Genomic DNA, 11,281 nt, shown 5'->3' with positions numbered 1-11,281 from the left:
CTCCCGCACCCAACGTCCCCGCGCGGCTCGCAGCCCGGTGGGCAGCGGGTGCAGCTCGGGGGCCGCAGAGGGGGCCGCCTCCGCTCGGCGCCGTGCGGCCGGCCCGCGCGCCCTTGCTCGCGTCCCGGGCTCACCGCGAGCCTCTAGCTCCCCCCGTCGCCGCTTCTGGGCACGCAGAGTCCGCGCCGCGCGAAGTCCCGGGGTCACAGCCGTGCCAAAGTGGAAGGGCGGGTCGGGGGTCGGGGGTACGCGGACGTCCACAGCGGCCAGCCGGGCCTCTGGGCCTCAGCCCTCGGGAGCAGGCGCCGAGTGGGAGCAGCCACAGCGTGGCCCGTGCCCTCTCGGGATCCCGGGCTCATACTTGCACGCCCTGACTTTGTGCCTCTCTGTTCTGTGCAGGAGAAGCTGTGGAAACACACCCGGATCGAAACGCCCCTGGCTCGCGTGACCCTACCCCGGGAGAAGCAGCCGAGTTACCCGACATCGTGGTCAGCAGAAGCTGGGTCGGTGCCTGGGTGCTGCAGCTGCAGGAACTCGGTGCCTAGGAGGGCTCCTGTGCAAGGAGAGAAGCAGAGATGCCACATTTTTAAAGTTTCACAAAGCATCCAGCTGCACCCAGGTTCCTGGAGCAGGAGACAAACAGAATTAATGTTTTATACCTTCGGGTATAGGTTTGAGTTTTTTCCCCCTCATGCCAAGTATTTAAAACCTCTAGAAACCCATGATTTGACAATCAATGATTGCGCGATACTTTCAATTTGAATATTCAAAGGCTTAACAAAATGGACTATCTTCTGCAGAAATCCTGCACACAGGCACCCCACAGACAGTCCAGAGAAACAGGGAGTGAGACCCCTGTGGGTCCTGGGCCTTGCTTTTATTGTATTTTAAGCATTTTGCCCACCTTTCCACAGACAGAGCAGGAGTCCTCAAAGATGCTCTGTATTTCTGCCTCAAAGGCAGCTCCAGGAGCCCTGAGTGACTTAGGCTGACCTTCATGACCACCTGAGCCAGGCCGGCTGGCCAGACCGATTCCCACGTCCCTAGTCTCCATTTTAAGGGAAAATCTCAGGTTTTGGGGAGCGAACACGGCAGGCAGTAGGTTCAGCTTGGGAAGGAGTCTTGCAGGCCCCAGGTTGCAGGCTGGAGGCCTGGCAGAACGCTCAGCTGTCTGCGCGGCATCTCCTCCTGGCCACTTGCTGCCGGCCCTGCCTTGGGTCCTGCTCTCTGTGTGCGCCCCAGACCCTGGGGTTTCAAGACAGAATGCCAGCCCATTTGCTTCTCCACAAGGAGCTGGGGATGCCTGTGTGGCCTCACTCTGAGTTTTTTTCTGAGGCTGGCGTTTCTTCCTGATGAAGTTCCCTCTTCTCTCGTCTTTCTCTGTCTTGAGCCACCCCTGCCCTGTTTGCTGCAGGAGTTTGTATTGAGAGATGATGTGGACAAGTTTGGGTCCCGCTCATTGGAGCCGAGAGGACGTGGATTTGTGTTCAGGCATTCACACTTTGGGTGAGAGGCGGGAGAGGCTTGCGCTCAGGATGCGGGGCCCGTAGGTCCAGGCCTAGGCCCCTCAAAAATGACGGAACTATGCTGGGTTATGTTCTCCGAGCGCTTGCTGTGACTCTTCCGTGTGATGTGCAAACTTGAGAAGACGGCAGTGGTCCAGAGAGGGAGTGAGGGCCAGGCCAGACCCTCTTCCAGCTCCTGAGGGAAGGGGGCAGCACCAGATGACAGAGAAGCAGGATGGGGTTCCTTTTGCAAATGAGCCAAGACATTCCCATGAGGCCGGGCCAGGCGATGGTGACGGGCCTCTGTTCCCTGAGTTCTGTGAAATGCAAAAGCCCCGTAGGCCACCAGAAAAATAATCCGAGTTCCCTTGAATGTGTCCAGTGCAGGGTAGAACGTACATGCCGATGGGAGAATGGAGGGAGGCCCCTTGGGGCGACAAGACGCTGGAGTCTGTGGTGGGTAGGAGCTGCTTGGCAGAGGATCGGGGCTGGGAACACCTGAGATGTTAGCTGGCGGTGGAAGGCAGCGTGGGGTGTGTCCGTTCACAGCCCAGCTGGAATCTCTCAGCTTCCGGAGCCTCTTTCGACAGAGGCCTCTGAGTCTGTGTCCTGAGTTTCCCTGATGGGCGTCAAGCTGGAGGACGAGACTGGTGAGGAGGGGAAGGACACTGGCAGTTCAGAGAGTCCATTGGCTCTCCCCCAGCCCTGCCCGGTCTGGGCACCGCTCCTTCCAACGGAATTGAGAACAGAACTGCGGACTTGGGGACGGTGGTCTCTTGCCCTCAGAGTTTCGAGTGTCTTCCTCCTTTTCTCATTTTCCACTTAGTTTTTTGCTTGCTTTTTAAAATCTTCCTCTCTGTCTTTTGGACTTTCTATTTACTTTTTTCCCCAAGTGTCTTTTTCTTTGTCTCGCTTCCTGTCACTGCTTTCCTCTGTTTCTTGACTGCATTTCTGTTTTTCTCCCTGGGCCCTTGAGTGTGTCAGTTTCCCTCTGTTCTGGGGTGCTTTCTCGTTTTTTTCAGGCTTACTCTCCTTGCTGACCTCTCCTTTTGCGTGGAGATGGACAGAGGTTGTCGGAGGTCACTGAGTTCCCTTGGCAACATCACTGAAGCTGATGCTGATGATCGGTACGTGATGTTTGCAGAGGGCAGGTGGGGGGCCAGGGACGGCGAGAGATGAGGTCCTTGGAAGTCACGGGGTCTTTGGGACAGCGAGGAGCTCGGTCCCTTCCTTGAGAAGTCTCTGCCTGAACCATGGCAGCCGTTCTGGGGGCTTCTGTGTTGGCCCTGCTGCAGGGATGGATGTCCCAGGGCTGTCGCTGGTGAGCGACTTCAAGAAAGTTGGGTTTCCTCAGGCCTCAGCCCTGTTTGGAGAAATACGTCTCCCAGTTTTTACCCCAGTATGAATGGAATTTTGTTTCCTGCTCTTTCTGTAATTGCAAAACCCCAGCCCAGATATTTCATGTCCAAATATCATGCTTGTGGATGCAAGGGGGTGTTCTTTCTAATGAGTCCTGTGAATCTTTCCCACGGATCTGCATGTGTCATGAAGTCTGGAGTAACCAGGTCTACCCTGAGACCCCATTGAGTTGGATGGTCCTCACAGGAGACTTGTTTCAAGAAGTTGTCATTTACTGAGTGTTCATTGGATATCAGGCACCGCATTGTACAGCCTCCCCCTTTCACAGATGAGGCTCAGAGAGGGGTAAGCAACATGCCCAAGGTTATTGAGCACATAAATGGCAGGAATGGGTCTCAAACCTTGACAAGTCTGATACTAAAGGTCTTGCCCTTAACTATCGTTGTCTTCCTGATCTTTTATCACAGAGGCTTTCAAAGCTTTTTGACTTCAACCCATAATAAGAAATTCATTTTACATGTTCACATGCTATACGGCCACATCTACATGTTTATTAAACTCCTCACGAAACAACGTACGCCCGTGGATAAGAGGCATTCTGACATTTGCTATCCCATCTTGTCCGTTTCATCCTATTCATGAAACATTTATGTCGGTTGGGAGTCGCTGAGATAATTTGCTGGCCCACTAATGAGCTGTGACCAGCACTGGAGAGATGCTACATGTAAGACAAACACACTTGTCAGTGGTGTGAGTGTGAAAGTATTCGGGACTGTTTTAATGTCGGGGTGTGTGAAGGGACACACAGGGCAGCATGCAGACTGGAAAGCATTCTGTAAGGACTGGGGACACAGAACCCTGAAGGAGACTGGCCGGCGGAGAGCGTGAGCTGTTCACTAAGCTAATTATAGTTTGTGCTTCTCAGACTAGCAACTCTTCCCTCTTGCGGGGGGCGTTGTCACCTCCAGGGTATCTGCCCTGAAGTCCTGATAATCATTCTGGGGTTTTAATAAAAGGCTGAAAAAAATGTTGTGAGCTCTCAACAGCCTTTAACAGGCTCACCTGCTTAAAAATCTAACACAGGGTCCTGAATTCGGGATGCTGAAAGGGACCCTTGAGGTGCCAAGAGAGACTTGGAGCCTTTCTCCAACATTCCTGCTGGTGATCATCCAGCCTCTGGCTCCCTCCGCTGCCTGGCTGAGCCCCTGGCCCCTGATGGACATGGGTTAAGACAATGGGAACCGACTTTGTAAGGGAGTATGTTCCGCCATTAGCCTGCTTTAAACACAATGATCATTGACTGAGCCCAAATCCAATTATGTGTTAGTTGAGCACCAACTGTTCTCTCACTTCCGCTCTCTCACTGTTTGGTTCGTTCACTGATTCATGCTTCCAACAGCATATACTGATTATGAGTATACACGACACTGAGATCATGACCTGAGCCGAAGTTGGACACTTAACCGACTGAGCCACCCAGGTGCCCCTGCCCCAAGCCATTTCTTTTTGAGGCTTATTATCTGTAGTTTTTCTAGTTTTTCGTATATTCTAGTTTTTCAGATCTCTGAGCCACTGAGCCTGAGAAACCCTTTAGTGTATCAGAGACCTTCTTAGAGTCACTGAGCATCCAGGGTAATGGGAATAGAATACATTTATTTTAAAGGTTTTAAGTGGAATATTGAACTGAATTTCTTTGGCAGGCTTTTGTATGCAAATGACACTGGTGAGCATTATATTTTACCCCCAAAGTAGGAGATTTCATGAATATGAAAAGACTTTCAGTATAAGGAAGGAGGAGTTTACTCCCTCCAAATTTGACTACAGCTCTAAAATTCTCTTTATTAATGCAAAGTTCTTTTGTCATTTTGCCTTTGGGACACTGTTACCAAACCTTGGGGGAAATATCAAGTTCCAAAAACATGGCGGACACGAGTACTTGCTGGGTCCGGAGTGAGTGTTTGGTCCGTATGAAAACGACCAGGAAGACTTACAGATGGAGGTTGTTTAATGATTTGTGATAACTCAGTCTCCTGCCATAAAACATATCCAAACTTTTAACTTTTCCTGAAGAAGCTTCTGTAGGGAACAAGCATTTGCTAATTTATCATTTAAATAAGGAAAATATTATCAGACACTGCTTGAAAAGTTCACCTTTTAAAACATTTTTATTATGCCATATAAAAACATAGAAAGATGACTGTGATAAAAACCAATGAATATATTACCAAGGTTAAGAAATAAAACAGTTGAGTGATCTTTCATTTATGACTAAATTAATTTACTAAGCATTAAACTTTTGGATTATTCCACTCAAGGTATTTCATCAGGAAGAAGGCCAGTAGGGACATTATCAGTTTTCCTAATGCAAAGGAGCTAATGCTTAGATATTTTTTCTCTCTACATTTTCTTCCTTTTGGAACTTGTAAAGATCTTATACTGTCCTCCTCTTTCAGCTTATAAATGCACTGACAATGATATTGCATACTGCAAATCCACACATCTTATTTACTGGAGTGAAAGAGTAGAGGACACTTCTGTATCGGAGATGAACGATAACACGGTGTTATCATTTACAGATAATTATAGAAGATTTTATTATTATTTATTTAACCTGATCTTTAGGGATTCTAGTTCCTTATCGATTTATCATATTTGTTTTAATCACAGCAGAGAAAACACCCAATATTGAATAACTTTGATTTATAAGATTTCTTAGCAACATATTGTGCTATGTATACTATGTAGATACTAAATGAATATGTGGACATTTTCTGTGTGCTACATCAGAGTTCAGTAGTATTCTTTCTTAGAGATATTTAAAAATACGAAGTCAATCATCTTAAATATATTACCACTAACACCCAGTATCTACTACTGCCATCAACATTTGCACAGAGTTTGGCTAATGTTAGGTACATGGTAGTGTTTTCTCATACATCAGTCTCAGAGAACTGTCGCCCGTAGTGTCAGGATGCAAACAGTTACTCATTTTTGTGGTGTTATTTTAGTTCAGTTTAACAAAGATATTACTGAGCACCTACAACATGCTGGGCACTAAGCCAGACACATTGCTGAGCCACTTGTGAGTGCTCTGCTTGATGAGTCTAGTCAGAGAATCACTCTTTACCCAGAATGAATGATTTTGCATTTAAACACTCTACAGTCAGTTGTTACTGAATACAATCTGTAAAGGCACAGACTGATGTTTTAAATAGAAAGGATGCTTGAGACAGAACATAACGACGAAACCTAAAGGGAGTATGATTTTGGTGTGTGGTTGGTAGGATCACTATAGTGTAATGTGACTTAAACCTTGGATCAATCTATACTTACTTCAGTTTTTTAAGTGTAAGTGATGTCTTCTTTCTTATGACTGTACTGTTTAGATTTACATATTAAAAAATGGATCAAGTGTGCCTGGGTGGCTCAGCTGGTTAAGCGTCTGACTCTTGATTTCGGCTCAAGTCATGATCTCATGGCTCGTGGGATCCAGCCCCGTGTCGGGTTTGGTGCTAACAGTGCAGAACCTGCTTGAGATTCTCTCTCTTTCTGCCCCTCCCCTGCTTATGCATGTTCTCCCTCAAAAATAATTTATTTTAAAAAGAAAAAAAATGGATCACAAAGATACTAGTAACACATATGTATGTGTGTGTGTGTATATATATGCATATTTATACATATATGTACAAACACACACACATATACACATATGTATATATGTATATATGTGTACATATGTGTGGGTACATCTGTATGCATGTAAATGTGTATTTTATTATTGGGATTAGGAATTCTTTTCCCTTTGTGGAATTTCTTGTAAAGAATTCAATATTTAAGAGAACTGGAGTATTACTTCCCTCACCACAATAATACCATCATATTCTATTAAGTGAGCTGTCACAAATCATAATGCTCATTTAAAAGCATTTATTAAATAAACCAGGTAGGGGCGTCTGGGTGGCTCAGTGAGTTAAGCTTCTGACTTTGGCTCAGGTCCTGATCTCGTGGTTTGTGGGTTTGAGCCCCGTGCTGGGCTCTGTGCTGACAGCTCGGAGCCTGGAGCCTGCTTCAGATTCTGTGTCTCCTCCCTCTCTGTCCCTTTCCTGCTCATGTTCTGTCTGACTGTCACTCTCTCTCTCTCTCTCTCTCAAAAATAAATAAATATGTTAAAAAATTAAATAAGCTAGGTAAGGATGTGGTTTCCCTTCATTCTCTGGGGTTTGTATAACATTGTGGGAGGAACACAAACACTCAGCTACATACCGTAATGTCTGTGTCCAGCGATTTGGGAGGACTGTGGATACTGCGGTTTCTGCAGGGGCAGATATGCTTTCTGCTTCTTTTTGACATTATCATCTAGCCAGCTGTCTTGGGTAACTTGAGCGTGCCATCCCCATCTCTGCCTACTTTAAGCCTCACGCACCTAAAAGAGATAGTGTTTTGAATCCGAGTTCTCTAACTGTCCCTCCTTTCCCAAGAAAGTTATGAGTCTGAGGAAAGCAGGTTTAAGGAAGGAGAGGGAGAGGATGATGAGCATTTCTTTCTGACGCCGGCCTTGTGCATTCTTACGAGAAGGTGCAGTAAGTCCCTGGCGTGCAGCAGGAAAGAGAGTAGCTGGGAATAGGGAAATAGGATTAATTTCTGTGTCATAATTTTGTAGCGTGGTTTCGCTTTTTAACAAAGTATCTCAACTTCCCGGAATAAACCAGAACCAACTTGAAATACATGTAATAAGATAGAAACACTTTGTCAAGGAAACAGAATTCCTAAAAACCATCTACCACTTGGAATTACTAACCCCACTCCCCACACCCCAGTCCCCCTTAGACTGGGCAGCCAAAATGGATACTTAGGCGCCGCATGGGCCTGTGCAGGTCTCCTTGCTTGTAAATTAATTTTGTTAAATGCTACAAGGCTTCAAGGAGAGTATAGAGTGCACCGAGCTGGCTGCACTTACCCCGGTCTGAGGTCTGGTTGTGGAGCTGTACTTACCTGAGAGTCAGTGCATCTTCAGGTTGTGAGGAGACGATCGTAACACATGAGAAGAGCAGAGCAAACCACGGGGAATGAGCACGTCTAACATTCAGGGTTAACAATCAGACAAAAGTTAAAGCGATGTGGACACATGTTTTTGGTTTACACAACTACTATTGTGTTGTGTGCTTCTTAGTAACAATGGTAAGCAGCAGTGGACATAACCAATATAGAAAAATGGCTTTTGAGACCCTTGTGGAGACCCTCGATCCATAGAGAGGCCAAATCTTTTCTTTCTGGTGCAGGGGCCTGGATGAGGGAGGGCTCTGCTAACGATTCCGGGACCAGGACTGAGATGTCAAGTCTCACCAGACTTAAAGAGCAGCTCTCTGGGTGCCTGGGTGGCTCAGTCGACTGAGCGTCTGACTCTTGATTTCGGCTCAGGTCATGATCTCACAGTTCATGGGATCAAGCCACACGTCAGGCTCTGCACTGTCGCAGAGCCTGCTTCAGATTCTCTCTCTACCTCTCTTTCTGCCCCTCTCCTGCTCTCTGGCTTGCACATGCTGTCTCTCTCTCTCTCTCTCTTCTCTCTGCCCCTCCCCCTGCTTGCAAGTACACACACTCTCTCTCAAACTAAAGACATAAACATTAAAAAAAAGAAGAAGAAAGAGCAGCTCTCTTATGCACCCAAGTTGCCCCACTGCACTCAAGAGCTAATGTTGAGGGAAGTGAAAATAAGGCTGACAAGAGGTGGTGAGAGGGAAGAGCTGGGGCAGCCCAGTGGCTGGGAACCCACCAGTGCTCCTTCCTGATCTGCTTCTGCAGGGCTGCTCTCCCAGGAGGGTGCTGAGGGGTGTGATGCAAAGGAAGGCTCCCTATCCAAGCATTTCTGCGGGCACCCCATAAACAGGGAGTGTACTTGCTTAGTCAGAAAATACCATTGAAGGCACAGAGGAGGAGTATCAATTAGTCACTTCTAGGTGTGAATTAATGCCCTTATTTGCTTTTTCTGGACTCCTACCTAGATGGGGTAAAGCACAGGACACCATAACAGAGGATGTGATCAAAACTATATTAAGTGGCTTTAGGCAGCCAGGTGGAAAAGGAGAGCAATGGGCCCCCAGGAGATGGAGGAAAAAGGCATTGGGTCAAGAGGGACCAGAGGGGTCAGGAAAATGTGATAAGGGAATAAGGAAAAGAAGGTGGCAGGAGAGTAATAGAAAGAGTGTGGGTGTGACCTGTGGGCCTTGACTCATGCTTTGCAAAGTCAAAGGGCATGCAAGGCTTTTGTGATGGGCTTTGTGAACTCCAGTGGCAAAGGAATCTACAGCAGTCAAACTTATACATGAGACAGACAGAGGCTTCAGACGTCAGTTTCTTCATTTATACACAATAGGAGCTATACATTTCTGAGCAGTCAGCCCCCAACAAGGTCTTCCTTCAAATGGGGGATGTTGTGTGTAATGCTACTGATGCACACGTGACAAATCTCTCCTGCGAAGCCTCTTTGCTTCTTGGTATTCTGTGGTCTGTTGTTTCCTGTTGACAGCCTAGTCCTGCTCTCAGCATTTCCTTTATTCTTACTTGATCACAGAACACCCATTTCACTAATCCACTCTAATAAGTATATATATTTTTTTCCATCTGAGAAACAATGTAGCTTAATTAAGGCTATCATGGATCAAAGAAACTTTGGGGCCTATTTTTTTTGCTGGGGGGGGGATGGTGATTAGACTTGTTTTTTGACATTCTAGGCTTTAGGGCAGAGTCAAAGCTGTGTATTTATGAAGCCATAGTCTCCTGACCTCATCCAATTTTAACCACAATAAAGCATTTATATATGGTACCATATCTGTTACTGGCCCTTTTTAAGTCACTAAGGAGAGACACATGGATAAGACTTTACTCTTCAGAAATCCCATAGTACAAAATGAGTTTGGTTTTACGTGCCCTAATCTACACTGTATCCTATGCTTTCTCTCTTACTGTAGGACACACATAGCTCATCACCAAGAAAAACCGCACAGGAGAATCAGTGTATTTCACGATCTGCATAAACTTTTTAATGTAATTTAAGAAAACTACGAGCGCTAAACATGACAGTTCAAAGAGAACAGAAATTCAGAATGTAAGGTGTTACTAAAGTTCCAAAAAGGCATCGCTCTCAGGTGTCTCACTAGAACACGGTCTGATGTCCCGAATTAACATACGTTGTATTTCATGGGGCTGTGGTAGGGAGGATTACAAATGAATCCCGTGGTCTGTTGACAAAGGGCGGCCTGATGGCCTGTTCTGAGAATCTGGTTCTGAATGAATAAGCTACCACACTGCAAATGGTCCGTGAAATACAGAACCCCACTCAGAGAAAAGCCCAGCAGAAGTCCTCAGCGCTCCCTTCAGTAAGCTCTACGGCACTCATATGACCCCCACGCCATGCTCCCGTCTTCTTTGGTCCACGAAGAGGGGTCCTGAAGGGAAGGGGCGTCTACCCCCTCCTCTGGGGCGAGGGGCACCACCTTGTGCGGTAGATCATTGGACATGGTCATGAAAGGGGTGAAGGGATACGGGGGTGGGGTGGGGTACCCCGGCACATGATACAGATCCTCTAGGGCATGCAGGGAGTAGGACTGAGCCCCAGCTAGGGGGGCCCCCCAGCTGGAGCTCCTGTGCTGAGTGCTGGTCCCAGACTCCAGCTGGGAGAGACATCCTGTGCTGGGCGGGAAGGTCTGCGGGGTATCGGCGGGCACGGGGTCTGCCTGGCTGAGACCATCGGGCACCGTTTGCTCCCATGAGTCCCTCTGAGGAGAACGGAAAGGTCACTGGGGTTAGTCATTAGATGATACTCCGACGTGGACAGATTTCCTCACCAACGCTGGCTGTGGTCACACCATGGCTTCCAGAGGGGACTTGGTGCCCCCTCTCTGCTGCTCCAGCTTCCTTACCAGGCACCTGTTCCCTCTGGTGTCTAATGCCAGCGGTGAGAGTTTTCGTTCCTTTCTTACTCTAGAATTAGATTCTCTCTATTTATTACAATTCCTTTCCCCAGAAAACACCACTAAAGGAGTGAAAGGAGGGAATAAAACAAACATTTATACAGCATTTTACCCATTATGACGTACTATGTCTTGCATTCTTTTTAAGCTTCACCCTACCCGGGGTCCTAGAATGCTGTTTCCACAGTGGGGACGCCAGCGCTGGCCGCTCCTGGGAGGAGTACGTCTCTCAACTACATGGTGGGCTTTTGCCCTCAGAGAGCCAAGAGGTAGAACTTCCATAGGCTTAGAGCTGGAAAGACTTGGGTTCACTTCATGGCTGTGCCACTTACTAACTTTCTCACTCTGAGTACCTCACTTTGTTCATCTGTAAAATGGGGCTTTAAGAATTGTATCCTGAGTCGTTGCAAGTATTAAAGGAACAAAGGCACACAGGAGTTCCTGGCT

At 47.2% G+C, this 11,281-nt stretch overlaps 2 protein-coding genes and 1 long non-coding RNA gene across 5 annotated transcripts in view; 1 reads left to right on the top strand and 2 right to left on the bottom strand.

Moving 5' to 3' along the window:
* POU2AF3 (POU class 2 homeobox associating factor 3) overlaps positions 1-499 on the bottom strand; it is a 9,666-nt gene extending 9,167 nt beyond the window's left edge. Inside the window, exon 1 of the mRNA XM_040482933.1 lies at positions 478-499. Coding sequence (XP_040338867.1) covers positions 478-484 — 7 coding nt within the window. The 5' untranslated portion in view covers positions 485-499. The remainder of the gene's footprint in view (positions 1-477) is intronic.
* Positions 1-6,293, top strand: part of LOC121035363 (uncharacterized) — an 11,847-nt gene extending 5,554 nt beyond the window's left edge. The window contains exon 2 of the long non-coding RNA XR_005792848.1: positions 400-6,293. This is a non-coding gene — a long non-coding RNA (uncharacterized LOC121035363). The remainder of the gene's footprint in view (positions 1-399) is intronic.
* Positions 6,294-9,877: 3,584 nt separating this feature from the next.
* POU2AF2 (POU class 2 homeobox associating factor 2) overlaps positions 9,878-11,281 on the bottom strand; it is a 72,560-nt gene continuing 71,156 nt past the window's right edge. For all 3 annotated transcript variants that reach the window (XM_040482932.1, XM_040482931.1, XM_040482930.1), the window contains exon 5: positions 9,878-10,639. In XM_040482932.1, coding sequence (XP_040338866.1) covers positions 10,238-10,639 — 402 coding nt within the window. In that variant the 3' untranslated portion in view covers positions 9,878-10,237. The remainder of the gene's footprint in view (positions 10,640-11,281) is intronic.

Source organism: Herpailurus yagouaroundi, unplaced genomic scaffold (assembly GCF_014898765.1).
Source record: "Herpailurus yagouaroundi ecotype Mexico unplaced genomic scaffold, PumYag 161, whole genome shotgun sequence".
In the NCBI taxonomy this organism is placed as follows: Eukaryota; Metazoa; Chordata; class Mammalia; order Carnivora; family Felidae; genus Herpailurus; species Herpailurus yagouaroundi.
Note: the sequence above shows the minus strand (reverse complement) of the source record. Positions and strands in the feature narration are given on the sequence as shown.